Here is a 26,462-nt window from a genome sequence, read left to right as displayed (position 1 = left end):
TGAACCAATGCCAGCAACCGTCTACACCAACATTTCTTTAAAACATTTTTTTTAATGCTTATTTATTTTTGAGAGAGAGAAACAGAGGCTGAGCAAAGGAGAGGGAGACAGAGAATCTGAAGCAGGTTCCAGGCTCTGAGCTGTCAGCACAGAGCCTGACTGGACTCGAACTCATGAACTGTGAGATCATGACCTGAGCCGAAGTCTCAGAGCTTGACTGACTGAGCCATCCAGGTACCTCCCAACATTTTAGAATAACAACAAAGATGAGGAAAACCCTATGTTTAATTAAGCCACTGTTAGTTGATTTATTCTGTTATTTGCAGAAAAAAACACAAGACTATATATGTAAAATATCTAACACTTACCAAGGCAAGTGTCCCTTTTTCATTTCCATCTGTCCATCTATTTCCTAGATCACTTAAGACAACTTTTAGAGGAAATTATAGTCCCACGATACTTTTTTTTTAAAGCAGAGGTCAAAACCATATATAGTATTTTAATTAGCAAAGGTGTCAGTTTCATAAAAGGTTAGAATAACATTTTCAATTTTGTTCCATTGTCTTATTTGTCATGCCTTATATTTTTATTGACTTTTTTGGTCAGAGTTTATTGCTCCAGCATCTTCCTAGAAGAGTCCACAATTGCACTAAGTCTATTTTAATTATTTCTTTCTGGACTCATTAACTTGTACCTGCCTACATAGACACTCCCCTGCCACTTTCTATAAGGTCACATAGCCTGGCACTTTCTGCCATTTATATTTGCTAGTTAAGCTGCTGCCTGAAAGCAGGGGTTGGTGCTCATAAAGAGATAAAACAGGCAACAGCAAGCAGCCCACCAGGTGTGATTGGAGAGCAGTGTTCTTTCTCCTAAAATCCCATTTTGGGATTACTCTTCTATCTGGCTGTTGAAAAGTTTTTAACCTTAAACTGTCTCTATAAAATTCTAATGTATTTGGGAGTCTCTGAAGTTCATTGGCTAAGCCGAGTTATGAGATAAGATTCTGGTGGAGAGTAATTAACAAAAAGTAGTGAGGGTGTCAAAGTGGGACTGGGACCTGCCTGAGCAGGCAGACAGCCTTTGGAAAGGAGAAAAGGGCACCGAAAAGGAAAGAGGGAGGGGCATCTAAACAATATTCCTACATAACATCTTGTCTTTGGGACCCGAAATACAGTGTTCAGGAAAGTACTTTTTTTTTTTTTTTAATAGATCAGTTATTTAATTAGGTGTTTGTAAGAAATTTAGAACACCAATTTGTGAGGGTAAACTCCATTCGTGAGAGGAAGCACACAGTGGAGGGAGGTAGCCCTGTAGCTGAGGAACAGCTTTGATTTTTGGTGGAATTTGCGAGTCCACAGCTTTCTGATCAACCTTGCACTGCTGTGTAATCTCATATTTCTCTTTCTCCCTGTTGAAGATCTCATCTTCCTGGTGTCTAGGTTTATGCAGCTTCTTCTTTTTTTAAAAAAAAATTTTTTTTAACGTTTATTTATTTTTGAGACAGAGAGAGACAGAGCATGAATGGGGGAGGGGCAGAGAGAGAGGGAGACACAGAATCGGAAGCAGGCTCCAGGCTCTGGGCCATCAGCCCAGAGCCCGACGCGGGGCTCGAACTCACGGACCGTGAGATCGTGACCTGAGCTGAAGTCGGACACTCAACCGACTGAACCACCCAGGCACCCCTGCAGCTTCTTCTTAAAGTAAGCATCTTTGAGGTGTTTGGGGATTTTCACACTATTGATATCAATTTTGGTGGAGGTGGCAAAGACAAATTTCTGGTGTATTCTATGCAGAGGAACTCGATTGAGGAAAGAGGTCTGGTCACAAGTAGCAAGCCATTGCTCAGTTGCTTCAAGAAAACCACCCTCTTGCCTCTGTGGCGCCCAGGGAGGATGATCGAAATGGTCCTAGGGGTGATGATAGCTAGCAGTTTCCTCACATGTTGACTGAAAGGTTTTTTTGCTGTGGCTCAACAGCTTTCGAGGCACATCTTCAGTCGGATAATACCTAGGCATTTTGTAAAGTTTAACACTGGGGTACCACCATTCTTGTCACACCAACTGGTTTTGTGACAGTAGCAAGTACCTTCTCCTTTTTCTTTTCAGTCCTGGATTTAGCTGCTGAATACTTCCTCCTGTACATAGCCTTTCTCGAATACATAGCTGATTGGGAATATCTGCCAATTCCTCTGACTAGGACAGGGTTTCGGCTGCAGTGGGGCTTCTTCTTTAGCCTTGAGGTTATCCTTCTTAACCTTGCCACCAGCATCAGCCTTCTTGGCTTCAGGTGTCTTCTCCTTAGTATCGGCTTCTCAGCTTTTTCGTCTGCCAACTTGCAAGATGGGAAAGAGTCAGAAAAGTACTTTTGAAATAAAGTATTGCAGTTCAGCCAATTATTTTTCTGTTTGCCAATTATTCCTCCCAGATAATTTATAGAGGGCACTAAAGGTGATCTGTAGGGAGCCTCAGAGTTTAAGGACTCCTTGAGTAATGATTGATTTCCTATTCTTTTTCTGGGCTGCTAAATGTTCTGCATTGTAATTCAGCTTTAGAAAAGACTTTGTGCAGGAGCACCTGGCTGGCTCAGTTGGTGGAGCTTAGGACTCTTGTTCTCTGGGTTGTGAGTTTGAGCTCCACACTGGGTGTAGAGATTACTTAAAAATAGAATCTTAAAAAATTTTTTTGTGGAGAATATTTTCAAAGGTGTAAAAAAATCTTGACTATATTGTTTTTATTTGTTTTCTCTTAAACCACCTTTCACTACCTTGGAAGAACACGGTGGTTTGTTTAGTGACACCCAAACTGGACACAGACACCCAGGACTATTGATTTAACACCACAGGGTGTTTTTGTTTTGTTTTGTTTTTTTAAGTAGGCTGCATGCTCAGTGGGGAGCCAAATATGGTGCTTAAACTCAGAAACCTGAGATCAAGACCTGAGCTGGGATCAAGAATCAGATACTTAGGGGCGCCTGAGTGGCTCAGTCTGTTAAGCCTCTGACCCATGATCTCACGATTCATGAGTTGGAACTCTGAGTCAGTCTCTGTGCTGACAGTTCTGTGCTGACAGCTCCCAGCCTGGAGCCTGCTTCGGATTCCATGTCTTCCTCTCTCTCTGCCCTTCCCCGCCCCCCCCCCCCCCCCCAAGCTCTCTCTCTCTCAAAAATAAATAAATAAATAAATAAATAAATAAATAAATAAATAAAACATTAAAAAAAAAAAGCCACCCAGGTGTCCCTACATCACAGTTTTAAATTTTATTTTTATTTACTTTTAAAAATTTTTAAATATTTATTTTGAGAGAGAACGAGCAAGCACACATGCAAGCTGGGGGGAGGGGGAGAGAGAGAGAGAGAGAGAGAGAGAGAGGGAGAGAGAGAGAGAGAGAGAGAGAGAGAGAGAGAGAGAGACTCCTAAGCAGACTCCTTACTCTCAGCATAGAGTCTGACCGGGGCCCATCTCACAAACCAAACTGTGAACTCACGACCTGAGCCAATATCAAGAGTCTGATGCTTAACCCAGTGAGCTACCCAGGCCCCTCCCTATATCATAGGTTTTTAAACGCCAATTTTGAAAACACGACTGGGGGAATCTGGGGAGCTGGGCCTCCAACGACCCAGAACCTTTTCAAAATCAGCGGGAAGCTCTGTATGAAGAAATAAGCCATGTTCTGGGCATCCGTTATATGCAAAGCACTGCACTCCCTTGTCACTTGTTATCTTACAAGCAGACCTGCAAGACCAGGGGTTAGGGAGAGGCACCAGGCACCAGGTTTGTGCTTGCAGTAAACAGCATTCCAAGCCGGATGGGCTGCGCTTGGAGGCGGAAGGTTTCCTGCGCCAGGAGCTGCCGCCAGGTGGAAGCGCACGCCCATGGGCCTTCGCTGCGGACCTGGGTCCGGCCAATCAGGACTCGGGCGGGAGGGGGCGCGGCCGGTGGGGGCGGAGCCGGCCCGGCTCCTCAGTGGCCGGCTTCCTAGCTGCTCTCGCTCCGAGCGCGCGGCGGGGCGTCTCTCGATTCCCCCGGCCATGGAGAGGCTGACGTTGCCTTCCGGCGGCGCGGCGGTCGTGGACGAGTACTTGGAGTACCGAAGGTGAGGCTGCGGTTTGGCGGGGCGAGGAAAACCCGGGCGGGCCGCGTCCCCGTCGCCGGAGGAGCGCTGGTGGCGCGGACAGGGGCGGGGCGCCGCCCGCTGGGGCTCCGGGAATCTGTTCCCGGGTTGTTGGGGAGGCTTACTTACATTGATATAAGTTTCGTCTTTTTGTAATTAAATATTGTAATGACATGCAGTTCTATTCTAATAAGTCTCTTCCAAGAGTGTTTAAGAGGTCTCCCTATTTGACCCCTTCCAGGAAGAATTTTTAACTCTTCTATTTATGCCCAGGTCCAAGTGTTTTTTTAATCTAAATGGCCACTGAAGAGTTACACATCGAGTGCTCGGGCGTTATAAGGAGTAACAGACATCGTTTGCATGTTAGTTTAATTAATAGGGTATGTCGTGAACTTCCAAACGTGCTCCCAACCCCGAGGTGCTGTTTTTAGGAGAAAGACACTACTGGTGTAGTTTCGGTGGTTCTGGAGAAACTCCTATCACGGAAATGGAAACAGAGCCACCGCTTTGGTTTGAGGACACGACTCACTGCCCTGGGCCCTGAGGAAAGCTGATGCACCTGCGGAAACGTGTTATTTTTTCCGGTCTCCCAAGAAACATTTTTGGCAGTTGGGAGACTGGGTGAGTGGGAATTCCTGGAGAGGGACAGGCTGGAGGATGTGCGGTTGAGGGTGGCAGCGGGGGTGGGTGGTGGGGGTGTGGAAAGGGGGGGCGGATTGGCCCCGGGGCGGCGGTGAGGGGTTGCGGGGAGGAGAATGTGGGTGTATAAACCGGCGTGAGGCACTTTCCAGCTCCGCCTGGGAAATCTGAGCGGCTTGGGAAACCTGAGCGAGAGGGGCTGCCCTGCTTAAAGGTGGTCGCTCCAAATCACCCAGGGGCTTTGGGGGAAACGGATTCCTTAGCTGATCTTCACTCCTTCTGGCTGTCTAGGTAGTATAGTTTTTGATAACAAGTAGAAATGGTTGGTAATTCTGAGTCAGACAAGTAAGAATGAGTAGCTCGATGGGTCAGGCCTTATCTCCAGTTCAGGTGGGTCCAGGTGAGGCCATGAGTCCTGTGCCCAGAACAGCTTCCATCCAACCCTCACCACGGGCAGAGCCGGCTCCTTTAGCCTCCAAGTCTTCAGGGCTTTTCCCTGTGAGGGAGTTGTGGGCCTTGCTGTTGATTGATAACTTATTAGAGATTTAGATGTTTAGATGTGTGGATTGTGTGCCTTCATATATGGTCTTTTGCCTAGTTCAGATATTAAGGCCTGGTGGAAAATTATTTTTGTAAACATAAATAACCTGGAACAGTTCGCTGTAAAAGTTAGAGCCTTGCTACTCAAGGTGTAACAGTCATGGACCAGTGGTATGGGCATCACCTGGGAACTTGTTGGAAATGCACACTCTCAGGCCCATTCCAAACCTATTAATCTGAATATGCATTTGAACTAGATCCCTTGGTTATTATGTAACTACCGTTTGAAATAGTGGCGGCTTGATTTTTTCCATAAGATTTTGAAGTTGTAGTTTTGGAATTAAACAATGATTACCCAATACAGATATGGGTTTGAGCTTGTGCAGATCCAAGGGTATTTGTGGGTTTAAACTCCCAGCCAGGATTTGGGTTTCCATTACCCATGTTGTCTTCTGCACTGATGTTTTTTTTTACTATTGTTTTTTCTTGAGGGGAGTACTGTTTTTAAAGGAGGAAAATATTAGAATTTTTAGGAGATTAGGCTCCAGCATTTAATGAAAAGAATGAGCATGTTTGCTTCAGGATCAAAGGAAAAATTGTGATGGATTTGTGGTAATTCTCCAGTGATAAACCTGGATCGGTAAAGTCAGATGTTATGAGTTCATTGTCTTCTTTATTTATAATCCTCTTTTACATGGGAAGCAAACGTTTTATTACCATTGTGTCTAATTTTGCTATTAACATAAGCCTAAAGTAAAAAATCGAAGCTGAAGCCGCATTTCCTTTGACTGTACAAGTATAGTTTAGTTTTAGAGTTTGCTATTTATAATCTGGAAAATAAATATTCAAGGCTTAAGAGACTTTTTTGTTCTTGTAGAATTGTTGGTGAGGACGATGGAGGGAAACATTTTACTCCTGAAGAATATGAAGAATACAAAAAAAAAGTATTACCGATGCGCTTACAAAACAGATTGTTTGTGAGCTGGCGATCCCCAACTGGAATGGATTGTAAACTTGTGGGTCCAGAGACACTGTGTTTTTGTACACATAGGTAAGATTAGAAAATATAAAACTATAGAAGAGTGTACTTCCTTTGATAAATAACATTACTTGTGATAATTGAGAAACATTAAAAATAGGCTTTATATAATAACCCAGACACTGTCAAAAGTTTTTTTTTTTGCTATAATTAAAAAATTTCCAGTATATCTTATTAGAACTCATTATGGAGTCCATCACCCTAAGTATCTTTTCTCTTGCACTTGGTTAAACAAGATTGGTACCCCTGCAGCTTTGGCAGGGGTCTACTTCACCCACTATTGGATGAGGTACCAGAGGACAGGTCATCAGAATGCAAAACTGCCTTAAGAGTTGCTTGAGTTGACCCATAGTGAACAGGTTACAACCTACAAATAGAAGCTTTTCTCCTCAAATTTACTAATCTCCCTTTGTATTTTAAGAAACATGTTGTGTTGATACCTTTCTTTAAACAAACAAAAATACAAGCACACAGCTTTTTATTGCAAATGGTCTTTTTCCAAGTAAAGCACAGGGAGGAAAGAAAATACAAGAGGCTCCAGTCATTGATGGGTATTGCCAATACCTGAGGTTTGCATTTAGCTGTGTTTGTTGTGTCCTACTTTAAATTCTACTACTGTCACAGGTCACAGTTGTAAAACTCAAAAGGACAAAGCTGCATCATGAAAAAAAAAATCACTGAACCTATTATGTGTTTTCAGGTAACAACTTTTAACTTTCTGTTCAAAGAAACTGTGGAAGGAGAACTGCCCTGTTCTGATAGTTTCTGGGGCGCTCTCGTGAGAGACTCTTTGTAGAGTTGCTATTTACAGACTTGCTGTCTGCCAAAGGTTGTTAAGCGGTTGCTAGGATGAGTGATGTTGTGTATAGATCTACTTGAAACGTATTTAGCAACCCCGATGAAAAACACCACGGAGGAATGGAGGATGAGGGTTATGTTGATATCTTTCAGAATTGAAGAGGAGTTTGGTAAATTTGTGTTGGTTTTATCATTTATCCTTGATTAAATTTACTGCTAGTCTCATATATGTGTAATTACGTAGCATGGAATTAACCTTCAAAATTGACCCAACCCAACTTTCATCATTAAGTTCCTTAGTACCAGTGGAGCACTCAGTGAGATTTCTGTCTAAACTATTATTTTTCCCTATTATAAATATTATAATTATTATTTTTAAAAGATTTTTATTTTTATATTTTAAGTTTATTTATTATTTTTGATTGAGGGTGTGTGAGCGAGTGGGGGAGGGGCAGAGAGGGAGAAACCCAGGCAGGTCTCTGCACTATCAGTGCAGAGCCCTGCTTGGGGCTCAAACTCACAAACCATGAGATCATGACCTGAGCCGAAGTCGGATGCTTAACTGACTGAGCCACTCAGGCATCCCTATTTATTATTATTTTTTTTAAAGTTTAGAGAGAGTATAAAGTGGGGGGGGGGGAGCAGAGAGAGGAAGAGCGAGAATCCCAAGCAGGCTCTGCATTTTCAGTGCAGAGGCTCATGTGGGATTCGATCCCACAAACCATGATATCATGACCAGAGCTGAAATAAAAGTCAGATGCTTAACTGACTGAGCCACCAGGCGCCCCTATAAATACTATAATAATTATTAAGGTAAATGAAGAATATCCAGAAAAGTAGAAAGAAGACTCATCACCCAAAGCCAGCTGCTATCAATACATTTTACTATATTCATGTATTTTTTCTTCACAGTTCATTTAGTTGTTAATTATGTGTGCTCACAAATATTAAGTTTTTAATGACAGATTCAGAGAAATGTTTCCCCATTGTTATGTAGTAATCACAAACAAGATTTTTTTTTTTAATTTGAAAAAAATTTTTTGTTTTTAATTTTAGAGAGAGAGGGAGAGTGTGAGCCAGGGAGAGGGGCAGAGGGAGAAAGAGAATCAATCCCAAGTGAGCTCAATCCCATAACCCTGGCATCATGATCTGAGCTGAAATCGAGAGTTGGATGCTCACCTGACTAAGCCACCCAGGCTTCCCTTAAACAAGGTTTTTAATACCTGCTCAATATTCTAGCTAGTCCAGTGGTGTTCATTGTATGTTCCCCAGAGCCTTGGAGGAAGTCTCAGGGGTGTACCAGGTAGAAGGGGAGGTTAGGGGAAGGACAGACTCTAGTTCTGGCTCTTTCCCTTGCTTTAACCAATTCTGCTTTTACCTACTTTATATATTATGGTTCTGTAAAAGTTTTTATTTGAAAAAGGGGTTTCACTGCTAAAAATTTTAAAAACTGTTGTCTAGTGGTTTACTTATTCATTCCTTTATTAATGTGTTGTGTATGTATTTATGTGTGTGTGTTGCTATTGTAAGTACTATTGCTGATATTATCTATGCACAAAACTCCTTATACACAGAATTATTTTGTTAGGGTATATTTTTAAAAAATGAACTGTCAGGTTAAAGGATTTTTTTTCTTTCTTTTTTTTTTTTTTAATGTTTTTTATTTATTTTTGGGACAGACAGAGACAGAGCATGAACGGGGGAGGGGCAGAGAGAGAGGGAGACACAGAATTGGAAACAGGCTCCAGGCTCCGAGCCATCAGCCCAGAGCCTGACGCGGGGCTCGAACTCACAGACCGCGAGATCGTGACCTGGCTGAAGTCGGACGCTTAACCGACTGCGCCACCCAGGCGCCCCTAAAGGATTTTTTTTCTATTAAATTTGATGATTTTATTTTTATTTTTATTGAAGTGTAGTTGATATATTATGTTAGTTTCAGGTGTATAACAGTGATTCAACAATTATATATATTAGGAAATGCTATATTTGAAATTATATACACTATGGAAATGATGGATCTTTTTAAGTTTCTTGAAACAGTAAATGAGATTGGTTCTTTTGTAACACTCCTGACAGCATTGTGAATTATGTATAGTATAAAAAATGTTGGTTCTCTCTGCTAAGTGAAAAATGATATCTCATTGCTATTTTAACTTGTACTACTTAGCTTAATATTGAGAATAATAAATTTAATATTTTTTTATTGAGTGTCACCTTAACAGCAGGAAGCGACTAGCCTATTTAAGAAAATTACAGTGTTTTAATTAACAAAGAGCTTTTGCTTTTAAAAATGTTGACAATTTATTTTGAAATTAAAAGTTAAAAATTAAATTATATTAAAATAAATTACATTATTGAACTCATATCAGTTTTAAGTAGCACACCTGTGAAAATAAATTTAAGTAATGCACTTTGATAAAAAGAATTTTTGTAAAGAACCTTTTTCACACTCTTAGGCTGTCCATATTAAAGAATCTGTAGTGGTAAGTATTTTAAGGGGATTATATTTCTTTGTATATTGCTGTGAAAATTGTTCTTAAATAACTAAAAATAAAAATATAAAAGAGTGAAAGATTTTTCTGACCAATTTCTGACATAGTTGACAGAAATACTGCAAGGGAGTTGATTTTTACCTTACTAGCAAGAAAAGCAAAATAAAAAAGAATAGTTGTGCATTTAACAGAATAGACCAATTCTAATTTCCAGCAATACTTGTATTGTTTTTACTTCTTCCCTTTTATTTTTTTAGGTATAAACAACATAAAACTGACTTTGAAACGATTCCACAGCAGCGCCCTATTAGTCTCCCTTGCCGAGTGACTGGCTGCCAGTGCAGGGCTTACCTTTATGTCCCTCTCAATGGTGCACAGCCCATTCGCTGCAGGTGCAAGCACTTTGCCGATCAGCACAGGGCTGCGCCTGGCTTTATGTGCAATGCCTGTGAGTCAACGTTATTACAAACACACCCAACAGAATGTTTGTACTTCTTTATTGAATATTTAATGTGTCTTTGTGGCAGTTTTATTCAGCTGTGTTGTCAGTATTAAACAACACAGAAAAATTTGATGGACAGCTACTCTAACATGTTATTTTTGTGGAAAAACGTGGAGTTATTTGTATGCTTTGCAATCCTAAGCCTTAACCTCATGTAATTAAAATAAGTTAAATGATAGTGATAGATTTTAAAGAATTCCTAGATGTGATGTGATTTAAATTTTTGATTGGGGATTTTATCAACTAAATTGTATTTACAGGCTTTTAAAAAGGATTTGATAAGTTGAAAAAAATGTTATGTTTTGCTGGTAGATTATTATGTTATTGCCTAAAGCGTAGGCTGATGGGAAAAGCAAAATGTAACATAATAATTTTAACACTTCATTTGTGATAGCACTCTTACCTCAATGGCTGTACCCAAATCCCAGCCCCGATCCTTTAGGCCCTTTTACTTGATCATCCTTTTAAAAACCCCTTGAAATAGGTAGGACATTAGTTCAGTAATTTATTCAGGAGAGAGTTATTCCAGTTTTCATGGCAGTTGGAATTGAAATATGTTATAAAACATTTTTAATGACAGTGGCAGGAATAAATGTTTCATTGGCTATGGAAGTAGTCAAATAAAATTTATTTATTGTTTATTATGTACACACTTTTTGGAAGTGTGAGCATGTAAAATTTTGTTAATGGTGTATTTTGGCTTCCATTTCAGTATGGCTTGGTTTTTTTTTTTTAATATATAGCAATTTTATTAAGATATAATTCAAATATTATATAACTGATCCATTTCAAGAGTGTAGTTTAATGGTTTTTAATATACTCATAGAGTTGTGTGACTTTTCATCACCCCCAAAAGAAACTCCATATCCATTAGTAGTCATTCCTTCTTCTCCCTCACCCCTAGGCAACCAATAATTACCTACTGTCTGTATGGACTTGCATATTGTAGACATTTCATATAAATGGAATCATAGAATATGTAGCCTTTTGTAACTGGCTTCTTTCACTTAGCATGATGTTTGTGTGAGTCATCCATTTTGTAGCATGTATCAGTACTTCTTTCCTTTTTATTGTTAAACAGTATTCCATTGTGTCCTTTTTATGTCTGTGGTTGGCTTTCCTATGTGGCTTTTATGGGGCATTAATCCATAGGGAGGTTTCCACATTATCTCTTCACCTGATCCTACCACTGGGCAGTCCACATGTGCTTTTAATTGAGTATTTGAGGAGAGGGCCTACATTTCCTAGCTCTCCGGTGTTAGCCCAATTTCTTTTGGTCCTAGCTGGTTTTTCCAGTATTTTATTTTATTTTATTTTTCTGCTACATGCCTTACCTTGCCTTATTCACGTCAGTACCTTACAGAAGTAAGAGCAGTGGCCGGGAGGGAATTCTAGGGCTGGAGATTAGAGTTACAGAGGCCAGAGGACAGCATAGAGGGATCTGGATTCAGGTGATTGTGGCCAAGCTAAGCATTTTTAGGGCAGACAGCTTAGTACCTGTATTTAAAGACATTTAACTCCCTTTACATCTTGATTCAGGTTCCAAGTGTTCAGGATTCCATAGTTGCTTCACTTGTGCTTGTGGTCAGCCTGCATATGCTCATGACACAGTCGTGGAAACTAAGCAAGAAAGACTGGCTCAGGGAAAACCAGTGGGACAGGATGTCCCTTATGCAGCAATGGGAGGTTTGACTGGCTTCAGCTCACTGGCAGAAGGCTACATGCGATTAGATGACAGTGGGATTGGTAAGTGACAATCTATGGAATGTGAGTTTGTCATACTGTTTTATGTGTGCTGACAATAGTGAAGCCCTATATTTGTTTTATACTTTATATTCTTTGTTTTTTTCCAGAAAAAGTCTCTCATTTTATTTTTATTTTTTATAAAGGTTTTATTGCCACTGTACAATATATGGCTATTACAGAAAATTTAGAAAACACAAGAATAAAAGATCACGCCTACCCCAATACCCAAATCCCAACCCAACCCTGTTTGTAATAGCTGAATATTTCTTTTATTTGATATGATAGAGTTTACCTAACTGTTACCCTGTTGTATGCATGTTTTTGCCATTATAGCCATCTCATTTTGGAAACAGCCTTATGTCTATGTGTGCGTATGTCTATGCACGTGTGTACATGTTATCACATGATAATGTATGCACACACTGCTTGCATACATGAAAGTTAAGTAATATAGGGAAAAGTTCTGTTGGATGTGTCTTGAACTATTGAAGGTAGCTGGATTTTTCTTTTTTTGATCCTTCTGAGTTGACTAGGATTGGGGAGAATATGGTTCCTGTGTATTTATTTATTTATTTATTTATTTTTAATGTTTATTTATTTCTGAAGGGGAGACAGAGCATGAGCGGGAGAGGGGCAGAGAGAGAGGGAGACACAGAATCCCAAGCCGGCTCCAGGCTCCGAGCTATCAGCATAGAGCCTGATGCGGGGCTCAAACCCATGAACTGTGAGATCATGACCTGAGCCAAAGACCTGACCCAGAGTGGGTCGCCTAACTGATCCATCCAGGTGCCCCTATTTTTTTTTTAATTTCTTAAAGTTTATTTATTTTGAGACAGAAAAACTGCACATGCGAGAGCGTGAGTGGAGTAAGGAAAGGGAAGGGTGGAGAGAAAGAGAATCCTGAGCAGGTTCCATGCTCACAGTGTGGAGCCCCATGCAGGGCTTGAACTTACCAACCATGAGATCATGACCTGAGCTGAAATCCAGAGTTGGTGGCTTAACCAACTGAGCCACCTAGGGGCCCAGGTTCCTATCTACTTTAAATACTTTGTGTAGGGACTTTTTTGTATTCTTTTTTTTTTCTTTCATTTTTTTCATTACAAAAATTATATAAAGATGAACAAACATTTTCTTGTTATAAAGATTCAAACAATAGAAATGAAGCCAACTGGTGGCTCAGTTGGCTAAGTGCTGGACTCTTGATTTCAGCTCAGGTCATGATTTCATGGTTTGTGAGTTTGAGTTCCCTGTAGGGCTCCATGCTAATAACACAGAGCCTGCTTGGGATTCTTTTTGTCCCTCTCTCTCTGCACCTCTCCTTCCACCCCAAATAAATAAATAAACTGAAAAAAAAGAAAAATGAAGTACTACAAGGACCCCTTAAACCCTTCTCTTTACCCGAGATTCTTTTCAGAGAGTAATTTGCTGTCAACAATTGATATTTATTTTTCTTTTTAGCATACATTTTTATAGTTTTTAACTTGGAAAAAATTTGAAGGCCTGTCATATCAGGACACACAAATCTATTTAATTCTTTTAAACTGCTGCATAATATTTCACACTATAGATTTATCGGGTTTTCTAAACCATTTCTGTGATTTTTTTTCTTTTTTTTCCCTGAGACTTTTTGCTTTTAATAAATCAACAATGCTGCACTAAAGGCGCACAGTCAGACAAATGTACATATTTACAGTTCTTGGGAGCGTTTCCTTGTAAAACGCAAGTGCATGGGGCTGATCTTGCCTTCTCAGCCCTGCCCACTGGCCAGGCCCCCTTTGATCATGGTGCTTTGTGGGATTTTCTAAACCTTGTTCATGAAATTTAGATGGTTTCCTTTTTGTTTTTTGCCTTTACATACAGTCCTGCCAAAAACATCCTTGAACTTGCTTCCTTGTATACTACATAAATTTGAGCCTAAGGTAGATACAGAGAAGTAGAATAATTGTTGGGTTGAAGTGTGTGAGATTTAATACATGCTGTCAAATTGCCTTCCAAAAATGCCTCACTTGTTTATGCTTCCTCTAGTGATTTTTTAGCTTCCCTGTTTCTCACATTTATGCTGATCATTGATATCATTAAACCCAATTTTTTTCCAGTCTGACCTGTGAAATGTTATTGTTTCAGTTTGATTTCCCTAGTTATTAGTGGGATAAGAGTCTTCTCGTAGTTATTGGCCATTTTGCTTTCTATACTTACCTGTTCATATACTTTGTTCACTTTTATGCTTTTAACTTTTCTCATTTATTTATTGGAAGTCTTCTATATTCTGTCTACTGATCTTTTGTCATTTACTTTGCAGATATTTTCTTCCAATCTGTCATTTGTTGTCTTGGCTTTTTTTTTTTTTTTTTTTATGTTTACATATTTATTTTTGAAAGAGAGAGAGGACAAGCAGGGGAGAGGCAGAGAGAGAGGGAGACACAGAATCCAAAGCAGGCTCCAAGCTCCAGGCTCCAAGCTGTCAGCACAGAGCCTGATGCAGGGCTTGAACTCATGAACCGTGAGATCATGACCTGAGCCGAAGTCGGATAGTTAACCAACTGAGCCACTCAGGTGCCCCTTGGTTTGTGTTTGTTTAATACAGTTTTTAAATTTTGGAGGCAATTTTATAATTATGTTCACCTTCATTTTACTTTAATACTTAATTTTTTTGTTTTTTCATGTATGTGGAATATATTTTTTGGGAAAGTGTGAGTTATGTATAACTTCAGGTTTTGTCCAAATTGGTGGCAAGTTATCCAAACACAGTTCTTTCCCTAGTTATTTGAAAGTTTATCTTTCTCACATTCTGTCATACTCACTGTTTTTGTGGCATTGGACTATTTGTCTATCTTGTGCCAATATTACATACTTTTAATTATTATTCCTCATAGAGTGTTTTGATGTTTGGTATGGTAAATTCCTCCTGTTTGTGTGTGTGTGTGTGTGTGTGTGTGTGTGTGTGTGTGTGTGTGTGTTTGTTTCAAGATTCCTTGATATATCTATGCATTTTCTCTTCTAGGTAATTTTACAACTAGCTTGTTAAATTCCATAAGTAAATCATTTTTCAGTTTTCTTGGGTGCATGATAGTATTAAACTCATGAAATAGTTACAGAAGATCCAGTTATAAGTGACAGAAAAAATAATGATGTTGTTGATGATGATTGCAGCTTTGTACTGCCAGGAGTCTTTCTAGCCTCTTTACATCTATTAACTCATTTAGTTCTCCCTATAACTTTGAGTTAGGTACTATTATTACTTTTATTTTGCAGATAAGGAAACTCAGCACAGAAAAGTGCAATATCTTGTTCTTTGTTATTCGGCTAGTAAGTGGTAGGTTTGGCTCCAACTCAGAAATTGTTCTGGGCTTGTTAGTGTGCCTCATTGTTGCCTCTTTCTGTGCAACAACCATACTGTTTTCAATACTATAACTTTATAATAAATTAATATTTATGATTTCATTTTGTTACTTAAGAATTTTCTTGTGGCATCTGGGTGGCTCAGTTGGTTGGTTCAGGTCATGATCTTGTGGTTCACAAGTTTGAGCCCCATGTCGGGCTCTGTGCTGACAGCTCAGAACCTGGAGCATGCTTCAAATTCTGTCTCCTTCTCTCTCTGCCCCTCCCCTGCTCGTGCTGTATCTCTCTCTCTCTCTCAAAAATAAGTAAAAACATTAAAAAAAAAAAGAATTTTCCTGACTATTCTTATTCTCTAATTTTTTCAGAACTTTGGCATTATTTCTTGAAAACATTCTATTATTACAAAATATTCTATTATTTAGTTGATAACACATTGGATGTATACATTAATGTAGGAAGAATTGATATTTTATTTTTTATTTTTTTATATTGTTATTTTTTTAAGAGAGAGCATAAGCAGGGGAGAAGGGCAGAGTTAGAGAATCTTTTTTTTTTTTTTTTAATTTTTTTAAATGTTTATTTCTGACAGAGAGAGAGACAGAGCATGAGCAGGGGAGGGGCAGAGAGAGAGGGAGACACAGAATCTGAAGCAGGCTCCAGGCTCTGAGCTGTCAGCACAGAGCCTGACACGGGGCTTGAACTCACAGACCGCGAGATCATGACCTGAGCTGAAGTCAGATGCTCAACTGACTGAGCCACCCAGGCGCCCTGAATTTTTAAAGTTTATTTATTTATTTTAAGAGAGGGAAAGAGAGCAGGGGAGGGTCAGAGAGAGAGGGAGAGAACCCCAAGCAGGCTCTGCACTGTCAGCACAGAGCCTGATGTGGGGCTTGAACCCACAAACCATGAGATCATGACCTGGCAAAACCAAGAGTCAGGTGCTTAACCAACTGAACCACCCAGGTGCCCTGATTGAGAGAGAGAGAGAAAGAGAGAGAGAGAGTGAGTCTTAAGCAGGCTCCACCATGCTCAGCATGGAGCTCAACAACCCTGGGATCATGACCTGAGCTGGAATCAAGAGTCAGCCGTTCAACTAACTGAGCTACCCAGGTGCCCCAGGAAGAATTGATATTTTAAAATATTGAGTATCTTCATTTATCTTTTTCTATGTAGGGTGGAATTCTGAAGTTATCTTCGTGAAAGTCCTCTATTTCTTAATTTTCTTAATTCTATTTCTAGGTATTTCTTTTCTTTTTTTTTTTTAAATAGCTATCATATGTGGGTTTTTTTTTTCCTTCCTTTAAATTTTCTAGCTGGTTATTATTTGTTTATAAAAAAGCAAATGTTGGCTGGCTCACTCAGTATGGCATGTGCCTCTTGATCTTGGGGGTTATGGGTTCAAGTCACACATTGATTGTGGAAGCCTACTTAAAATTAAAAAAAAAAAGATTGCTTCTGTTACCAGTCATTATTACTTAATCTTAAGTGTTTAAAATAAATGTTTGGTTGATGTTGTAAATAATGGTATTTTTGCCTTTTCCAATATTTCTGGCTCTTACTCTTGACTAGTTACAATGGCTGGTACTTGCAGAACAGTGCTAGGGAATAGTGGGAAGAGCTGGCATATTTGCCCTCTTGTGACTTCTGGTATTTTATCATTTAAGCATCTTTATAATGTAAGGAAAGAAAATCTCTCCCTTTTTTGCCCCCAGGGGAAGGTGGGGTGAAGAAAGGTGAGAGTGAAGAGAGGAAATAAGTTGTTTTTGTCTTGATATCAGATGTAGGGGAGCCTGGGGCAGAGGGACATCTGCTCTGTTAGCTATGTAGAGTCCTGGACAGAGATGGTATCTTGCTGGAATTTGGTTCCTTTATGATGCAGAAGGAGTCCATCATTTCCAACTCCTAGTGGGTGGTTGGCAGGCAGTTGAGCTGTTAGGCCGTTGACATGCTCTGACATTTATCATAGCAAGGGGCCACCGAGCAGAGCTAAAGGTGGGTCCCCTGAGCTCTGGGGGATTCAATAGAGGAAGTTGTAGGCATTGAGGCGTCTGACTTTTAGTGAGAACACGCGTTAGGACCTACCAAGCTGTGGGTCTAAATTACCACTTACCAGCCTTGAGCATTTGAGATAAGTAGTGCATTCAGCAGCCAGAGGACAGCACAAGGACCTGAGTGGACCTGAGTCCCTTGTCTTATATTCCTACAAGCCACATGAGACAGGAGCTGGGGAAGGAACAGACAGGAATCTGCAAAATGAGCAATTGTTTAGGTTATAAGGAAGTACTCAATTTTATTTTATTTTTTTTTAAGATTTTTTTTAGGTTTATTTATTTTGAGAGAGAGAGAGAGAGAGAGAGAGCGCATGCAAATGAGCATGAAAGGGGGAGGGGCAGAGAGAGAGGGAGAGAGAGTGAGAGAGAGTGAATCCCAAGCAGTCTCTGTACTGTCAATTCAGAGCCCCATGCAGGGTTTGATCTTAATGGACTGTGAGATCATGACCTGAGCCAAAATCAAGAGTCGGACACTTAACCGACTGTGCCCCAGCTTCCTTACTTTTGATTTAAAAGTCAGTGTAGTTAGCAATGGGTATTCATAATTTGTGGATGAATCTTTATTTAATTGAATTTTTCTTTATTTTTCATACTTCGTTTTGAGATGGTTTCCTAGAGAGGAACAGAGTAAAAACACACTTATTCTGCCCTCTTCAACTAGAGGTTCTTTGTCACGAATGTCTTGCTTTTTAAATTTTTTAAAAAATGTTTATGTATTTTTGAGAGAGAGAGCATGCACATAAGCAGGGGAGGGGCAGAGAGAGGGAGACACAGAATCTGAAGCAGGCTCCAGGCTCTGAGCTGTCAGTACAGAGCCTGATGTGGGGCTCGAACCCATGAATAGCAAGATCATGGCCTGAGCTGAAGTTGGATGCTTAACTGACTAAGCCACCCAGGCCCCATGAATGACTTGCTTTTGATAGTGTTTTTGTGACTATATTAAGGTTTTATTCATGCATAATTTTTTTCTGTAAAGAAGATCTCTGAGAAATAAAAAAATACTTTTACCTAATTCCCTTTACATGGCAGATAAAAATTTAACTAAAAATTTCTTTTTTATAGAAAGGATTTTTCTAATTATTCTGCTGAGGTTCTAATTTATTTTGCACGGAAATAACTTTTTTGTATTTTAACAGAGAGATTTAATTTTCATTCTTCATGCATTTTGTTATCAGGTGCACCTTCAATGGAATTTTTAGACTCTCCAGTTACAGCCATGGACCACCCATTTCTGAAAGCATTTCAAGCATCATCTAGTTCTTCTCCAGAAACACTAACAGATGGTAATGAAAATAAATTGACAAATATTTTTGGATGTGGTAAATAAGAATGTAGATTGATTTCATTTTTTAGATCTTTTTTTCTTCAGTATTACCATAATTTGGTTGTCATTTTACTTTTTTATTAACCATGCACTGAGAAAAAAGCAAGAAACTTCTTTTGGTGGGCAAAATTTCTAAACAGGAGCATTATGAGTATTCTAATAATTCAATAATTTAAAGTTTTAAAACCTTATTTTTGCATGTGATTGTTTTGATGTCTGAGTAAGAGAGCCCTCTAGAGGACTGCCTTGATCCTCCAGGCTCTCCCAATCAGGATGTAATCCAGTGGTAAGTATAAATTAGCAAGGTTTTGTCATTTATAAATTATGCATATACATATAAATTATACATATACATGAGTTTTATTAATTTTTAAGCACTTGTATTCTATTTCTTTATTAAAACAAGACAAAACATTGAAGAAGGAATTTTTTTTTTTTAGTGTTTATTTTTGAGAGAGAGAGAGAGAAAGAGAGAAAGACACACACAGGGAGAGACAGGGCACGAGCAGGGGAGGGCAGAAAGAAAGAGGAAGATACAGAATCTGAAGTAGTTTCCAGGCTCTGAACTGTCAGCACAGAGCCCAATACAGGGTTTGAACTCACAGACCATGAGATCATGACCTGAGCCTTTAACTGACGCTTTAACCAACTGAGCCACCTAGGTGCCCCTGAAGAAGGAATTTTTATGGTGCATTAGGTATTTAATATTTGCAAGTATTGTTAAATGAGATTTTTAAAAAATAATTTCATATAATCTTTTCATGTACCCTGACTTTCTCCACAAGGGATTTTAGGGCTACTTCCATACTTACAAAAACAACACACAGCAAAGTAATGATAAAATATAGATAGAAGTAAGAAATGTAAACCAAGAAAAAGGATACAATTATATCAACTTTCCAGGTTGATATAATTGCTGATGATGTAATTAAGCTTTAGTTTTGACTGAGTGTAGTGGCATCCAAGGCACAGAGAAAGGTGTGATCAGCCAAATACTTTTCATTATTAGAAAGACTCATCATATTATTGTGAGTTCCACAGTGTTAATGAAAGGTATACTGGTGCTGGATTTTATTTTATTTTATTTTATTTTATTTTATTTTATTTTAATTTTATAATTATTATTTTTTAACATTTATTTATTTCCGAGAGAGAGAGGCAGAGCATGAGCGGGGGAGGGGGAGAGAGAGATACAGAATCTGAAGCAGGCTCTAGGTTCTGAGCTGTTTGTTAGCACAGAGCCCAACTCAGGGCTCGAACTCACTAACTGTGAGACCACAACCTGAGCTGAAGTGGGATGCTCAACCGACTGAGCCACCCAGGCACCCCACCAGTGGTAGATTTTAAAGATGTGTCTATAGTGTGAACCTCAATGATGCAGTGGCCCAAGGTCCTTGAAAACTTTTTTCAGCAAATGCAGCATGTGGTTGCTCATTTCTGATAGTCACCTTGATAAAAGTGGTGAAATACTGTTTTACCGGATAAATGGTAACATATCATTAAAATGCAACTCAACGAAGGTGATTCTACAAGTGACTTAGCTCAAATGGTCCAACATGATCCAGGGAAAGACCCATAGTTTTGAGAAGAATGGATAGGCAGCACATATTCTAAGCATTTTTCTTACTTTTCTCAATAGGCTTTTGTTAGATAGTTGACAGAGTGTGGTTATACTCTGTGCTGATTGTCTGTAGTTAGGTGATTTTTGTGTTGCTGGTTGAGGTGAATTTATATGCTTTGAAAACTAGAACATGTATTCACGTTGATAATCTTTTTTCAATATGAAAGGACCCAAGCAGCACATTCACCTGAAATGAAGGTGAACTTTTCATGGAACAAGGCTCTTAGTGCCCTTAGTGTTTTCTTTATGAAATCCTGATTTTCCTTCCTGAAGCAATTTTAAATTCCTTTTACAACATAAACTATTGCTTGTTTAGCTTTAAAAAGTGAATACCAAAGGGGAGCCTGGGTGGCTCACTTGGTTGAGCATCTGACTCTTGATTTTGATCAAGGGTTGATCCAGGGTCATGATCCAGGGTTGTGGGATCTAGCCCTGCATCGGGCTCTGTGCTGAGCACGGAGCCCACTTAAGATTCTGTCTTTCCCTCTGCCCCTCTCCCCTGCTCTCTTTCTCTCTCAAAAAAAAAAAAAAAAAATAAATAAAAAGGAATACCATGGAAAATGGTTAAAATTATTTTAGTTTTGAAAAGTTTCAAAGCAGGTAGTATCTTGGTTGCTTATACACACTGCCATAGTCCATTTGGGTGGCTGTAACAAAATACCATAGACTGTGTAGCTTATAAACAAAAATTTATTTCTCATGGTTCTGGAGGTAGGGAAATCCAAGATCAGGGCACCAGCATGGTTGTGTTCCGGTGAAGGTCCTCTTCTTGGTTCATAGCTGGTCCCTTCTCATTGTGTCCTCATATAGTGGAAGAGTTGAGGGATCTCTGTAAGAGCACCAGTCCCGTTTGTGAGGATTCCACACTCATGACCTAACACCTCCCAAAGACCCCACCTCTTAAGACCATCTCACTAGGCATTATGATTTCAACAGATGAATTTGAGGGGAACACAAACATTCAGACCATAGCATAGACCTTCTGTAATTACTTCTCTGTGTTATTGGTTATGGTGTTACATGAATTTCTAGTTTCACTATAAAATTTAAAATGTCGTTGAAGAAAGCAAAGTGTGCTCTTATGTGAAGTAGCTATATGGTATTATTTAATATGAACCGGTTGGACATTAGCAGAATGTTTGCCAATAAAAATTACTTTGTCTTACAATGCTCTGAACTCTAAAAAATAATTAGGTGGTAGGATTAATTACCATTTAGACCATTCTGGTTTGAAAAATAAGAATTCATCATTGGTAACAGTAAAGTTTTCTTTCTTTTTTTTTAAATTTCAGGAGAATTTATAATGATGTAAATATATCACATAGAATTTTTTTCTTTATTAGTAGGTACAAGTGGTCAAGTTTCTTCCTTAAAGAGACCTGAAGAGGATGATATGGCTTTCTTTGAAAGACGATACCAAGAAAGGGTAAGTCTGTGGGGAAATCTGCTTACTTTAAGCATTTACTTGTGACAAACACACAGTAGAATTACATATTGATTGTGGATTATCATTGAAAATAATTTATAAAGTCTCTATTTATAGCTGTATTAGGACTTGAGGCTTTATGATATCTAATATGCTAATTTATGAAGGTCATAAAGATTGATTAAATATACAAATAAAATCGTCAATAATAAACACCAACCATCAGCAGATTTGTAAATTACGTGTATCTTGAATTCTTTTTTTAATCTTGAAATTTTAATATGTAATATTTCTTCTTCTCAGTGCATTCAAGGTATATCTAGACTCAAATTAAAATTACCCATTAGTCTTTAAGAAACAGAACACAAAACCTAAATGTATGTTAGCGATCCCGAGAGCTCAGCAACTGTAGTATTGATGTTTTCCCAGCTTTCACTAGTGAGAATTTTCATCAGTTCTCCACCACACTATAAACTCCTTAGGGATAAACAGTATTTCGTTCCTTTTTATATTTTCTTCAGAATTAACTACAGTGCATTGCACATAATAACTTTTCAATAAATATTTATGGAAAATGGAAAAAGTAAACACTTATTGATTGATCATCACTTTCATACATCTCATATACTTACACATTTGATGTGTTTCTTGGCAGTGTTCATATCTGATAGCCTTATTTTTGGTTATTGCCAGATGAAAGTGTGTTGGTTTGATGAGGTATGGGGAATGGTATCCATCCATATGGTACATTCCCCAAAGTGCTTTTCTTAGGATTATTTTATAGTTGTTCAGTGGCTATTCATTATCTCTCCAACTGGGTAATAAGTGATAAGAAAGTAAAGACACTCTTGTCACTTTTTGTTGTAGCTTATTGAGTAACTGAAGGGTGGTAAAAGGAGACCATTAAATAAATTCACCTTCCAAGAGGAGAGGAAGGGTGTAGGGGGCAGAGATCAGCTTGGTTTTCCTGATGAAGAATTTTGAAGCAGAGGGGGAGTGTCCTAGATATGATTTAAGGCAGAGAAAGAACTAGAACTTTTTGCAGTGATGCAAATGTTCTATACCTGTGCTGTAGCTATTCATTATATGTAGCTCTATAAATCTAAATTTAAATCAACTGAAACTTAAAATTATTTTCCTCAGTCACACCAGCCACATTTCAAGTACTCAGTAGGCCACGTATGGCTAGTGGCTACCTTAACTAGAAAGTACTCATCTAAAGGTAAAAGGTGGTGGTAGGATCTCTGGAAGGGAGATTAAATGGCCAGAGTGAAGAAAGAAAAGGCTATTTTTACAGTATCATTAAGGATAGACTTTTTGAATTAAATCAGTCTCCATTCTTGGAATACACAGGTGCACAGCTGAATTTTAGTTTTTCGTCCTAGGCTCATGAGGAACAGTGTTCTAGAACTCCTTCCTTCCTTCCTCCAGAAGCCTGGGTAGTGTTGACTACCTTGAAAACATGCCAGTTGGTGTTTGCTTGTGGGAAGATAATGGGGGGAGTTCTTATCTATGATTGTTTTAGAGGATATACCTGGCCAATCCAGGCTACTTATTATAAATAGACATAGAATTTATGGATTTATGAGATGTAGTTTATAACTCTCCAGCTTGTGTGATTTGTGGATTTATGAGACACAGCTTATAAACTCGCCAGCCTGTGTGATTAATGGAGTATAAAAACTAAGAAGTTCAAAGCTAAACAACTTCTTCTGAGCTGACATGTACTATACACATTATTAGTACTTGCATTTTACTCCATGCACTGTTGAGGGAAAAGGGATAACTAGGAAGCTCAATCTGATAGGTCAGGGCCCCTTTAGAAAGCAATGCGATGTCTGTATCTGGTTTTTGCTTGTATCCTTTGCTAATCATTGGTAACATTTAGTGTGGGGAAGGATCTATGATAAATATGAGTTGGCTTTGATAGTTGATGCCTTTGTGGTAACATGGTTTACTAACTACTTTTAGATATTATTGAAGAGTTGCTTCATTGCTTCTTTTATATCTTAGGTCAAGTTATTTTCTTCCATTGTGGATGACCCTTGGTCTCCTATCCCCAAGAGAGGAGAATTTTATTAAGGAAACAGTATCAAAGGCCAACTAGGTGCAAGGTGCTATTGCTATTAGTGCCAGGAAATTGAAAAGAAAAAAGGAAGGGGGAGATATCTTTGCTCTTCAGACACTAGACACTAGACTAGGATGTATTTGCTAAGTACTATTTTAAGTGAGGAAACCCTGCTTTAGCTTTGTTTGGTTGTTTAGCATTTTCTCTCTTTTTTGATATTACATAAAGCTAACACTTGGTCCTAAATGAGGGGAAAGGATTTGTTGACTGCTTATTAAGTACCTAGATCTTTATATATACGATCTTATTTACACCTTTAGAACAACCCTGAGAACCACCTATTATTATGACCTTTTTTTTTTTTTACAAATGAGAAAATTATTGGTTATATAGCTTGTCTCAAATAGTTAATAAATGGTAAAGATTCAAATACGCTTTTATAATCTTTGCCTATAATCTTTGCCTTAATATAGGGTATTTTTTGGAGGTCCTTCAGATGACCTGCTGACTGATCCAGTGTGTAAGAGTGATATGAATGTATGATTTCTTTTTTTTTTTTTTTCCTTTAAAGCTTATTTATTTATTTTTGAGACAGAGGGAGGGAGAGGAAGTGGGGGAGGGGCAGAGAGAGAGAGAGAGAGAGAGGGAGAGAGAGAGAGAGAGAGAGGGAATCCCAGGCAGGCTCTGTACTGTCAGCACAGAGCCCAATGTGTGGCTCGAACCCACGAACCATGAGTTTGTGACCTGAGCCAAAGTCAGATGCTTAACCAACTGAGCCACCCAGGCACCTCTGAGTGTATGATTTCTGAATCAGGTCCTAACCAACTCAGAGAGGAGAGAGAGGGGAAAAAATGGGGATGAGACAAATGTAAGATATAAACATTTTAGTATTGGGATGTTATGATTTGCAATTTGGTAAGATTGGGTACTAGGTCCCTTCTCGTTTCTTGATATTATTCCTATCACCTTAGAAGGTAGGAGGCCCTGCCTCCACCTATCATGCCCCATATTTTGTCCCCCTTTCTCTTGCAGAGAGAAGGCAGTGGTGTTGCCTCTTGGAATTGTAAGGAAAGTGGGCTCTCTGTTCTCTGGGACCTTTTTTCCCATGGAAGGGGTTTAGATGTTTCCAAAAGGTCAGAAAGCCACTACTAGGGAATGCAAGCTGCTTCTTTGCTTCAGTTATAGTGGAGCCTTCAGGGATGTAACTGTGGAAATGTGAAAACCAGAATTAGAGGAAACTGTCCTTACAGTAGCCCATGTGCCAGAGATAATTCAGCTGCATTAGGTATATTCTGTAGGGAATATGCATAGGCTGGATGTATGGTTAGGTATTTAAGCTTTTGTAAGACAGTTTTTAAGTGGAAGTTAAAATACACTTAGTAATTTTCTCCAAAGCAATATTCACTATGTTATTTTTATTAAAATGCTTCTGTAAAGTTGAAATCAAACCACAGTTTAAAAATGCAGTTAGGTCCCTTTAACTATTAGATTTTGGCTTTAGAATTTAGCAGCTTAAGACTTGCTAAGTAACTGTGTGAAATGGCTGTGATAAATGAGACATGAATCCAAATAAGGTGTGTACAACCTTTTTTTCTTCAGGATGTTTTACATATTATTGTATCAACAAATATTTTAATTTTACAGATAAAAATGGAAAAGGTTGCTAAGCAGAAAGGAAAAGCACCGTTGCCATCAAGTACAAAACCTTCATGAAGACTATCAAATTAAAACCATCATCCAAATAGGTTTTGTTTGTGTTTATTTAAATACAATAATAGTTTATTTTCTCCCAAATTATTTACTTCTTTTACTATGTAAAAATGTCATTTTGGTTGTTTCCTTAATTTTTAAAAAAAATTTTTTAAATATTTATTTTTGAGAGATCAAGAGAGAGAGAGAGAGAGACAGAGTGTGAGTGGAGGAGGGGCAGAGAGAGAGGGAGACACAGAACCTGAAGCGGGCTCCAGACTCTGAGCCATCAGCACAGAGCCTGACGTGGGGCTCGAACCCACGAACCGTGAGATCATGACCTGAGCAGAAGTCGGACGCTCAACCAACTGAGCCACCCAGGCACCCCATTGTTGTTTTCCTAATTTATTCAAACAAGTGAAAATACTTTATATTACTTCTGTCAAAAGTCATGATTTCATATCTTGTATATACTTTTTGTCTCTCCTAACAAATGAAGTTATTTTCATATTAGTCAAAACCAGAAAATACAGTAACTGTTTTTAGTCTGTCATACATTACCTTTTTAAGGCTATTTAGAAAATTAAATATGTTATTGAGGGTTTTGACCACTGCTTAAAATGAGTAAGTTAAAATCTTGATTTTTTATTTTTCAAGCTTTGTAATCTTGATTTATGTTGTTAAATAAAAAACTGTATTTTAAAATTATATAATCATTTTCTAGTGGTGTCTACTGATTTTTTAAGTTGTTTTGTTAACTATGGGTTGTATATAACTGTATTGACACTTCTCGTGTGCTACTTCAAATCCTCTTGGCCCCACCTCTTACTCCATTACTGCTGTGAAACAGTTTGAGGCAGACTCTGACAGCTTCTTATGGACAAAAGTACAAATTTCATTTGATGGCATTTCATCTTGGGAGCATTTCATGACTCTCTCGCTTTTTTCTCCAGGGATCTTCTGACACTGTGACTTGGGATGCATCATAGATGTATGAAATATATGGGGGAATTAATGACCTCAGGACCATCCTTGACTAATGGGTAAATGCTCTCTTCCATCTCCTAGGAAGATAG

The 26,462-nt window shown here is 38.7% G+C and overlaps 1 protein-coding gene, 1 non-coding gene and 1 pseudogene across 4 annotated transcripts; 1 reads left to right on the top strand and 2 right to left on the bottom strand.

Annotated features, from left to right (window-relative positions):
* Positions 1–1,015: 1,015 nt before the first annotated feature.
* On the bottom strand, positions 1,016–4,031 carry LOC131509269 (large ribosomal subunit protein eL6-like; annotated as a pseudogene).
* Positions 3,934–26,099, top strand: FAM221A (family with sequence similarity 221 member A). Of its 3 annotated transcripts, none has more exons than XM_058724815.1 (7): positions 3,934–4,094; positions 6,169–6,342; positions 9,878–10,068; positions 11,662–11,868; positions 18,434–18,541; positions 21,547–21,629; positions 24,171–24,247. In XM_058724815.1, exons 1-7 carry the CDS (start codon positions 4,030–4,032, stop codon positions 24,195–24,197), a joined length of 855 nt encoding a protein of 284 aa, XP_058580798.1. In that variant the 5' UTR covers positions 3,934–4,029; the 3' UTR covers positions 24,198–24,247. The 3 variants fall into 3 exon arrangements, with proteins under 3 accessions (XP_058580798.1, XP_058580797.1, XP_058580799.1); XM_058724814.1 differs by lacking the exon at positions 24,171–24,247 and adding an exon at positions 25,342–26,099 and having other exon boundaries at positions 3,935–4,094; XM_058724816.1 differs by lacking the exons at positions 3,934–4,094; positions 24,171–24,247 and adding exons at positions 4,484–4,733; positions 25,342–26,099.
* On the bottom strand, positions 25,685–25,769 carry TRNAR-UCU (transfer RNA arginine (anticodon UCU)). The gene has a single exon. It is a non-coding gene; the product is annotated as a tRNA-Arg (tRNA).
* Positions 26,100–26,462: the final 363 nt, after the last annotated feature.

This window comes from Neofelis nebulosa, chromosome 4 (assembly GCF_028018385.1).
Source record: "Neofelis nebulosa isolate mNeoNeb1 chromosome 4, mNeoNeb1.pri, whole genome shotgun sequence".
NCBI lineage: Eukaryota > Metazoa > Chordata > Mammalia > Carnivora > Felidae > Neofelis > Neofelis nebulosa.
This window is presented reverse-complemented; position numbering and strand designations above follow the sequence as displayed.

What these genes read in the sequence shown, in the direction of transcription:
- FAM221A (XM_058724816.1), top strand. Translation starts at nt 4,666, where the DNA reads ATGCACCTGCGGAAACGTGTTATTTTTTCCGGTCTCCCAAGAAACATT. An exon ending in CTGTGTTTTTGTACACATAG is followed by an intron (nt 6,343 to 9,877) that starts GTAAGATTAGAA and finishes TTATTTTTTTAG; the next exon opens with GTATAAACAACATAAAACTG. An exon ending in TCCAGAAACACTAACAGATG is followed by an intron (nt 18,542 to 21,546) that starts GTAATGAAAATA and finishes TTTCTTTATTAG; the next exon opens with TAGGTACAAGTGGTCAAGTT.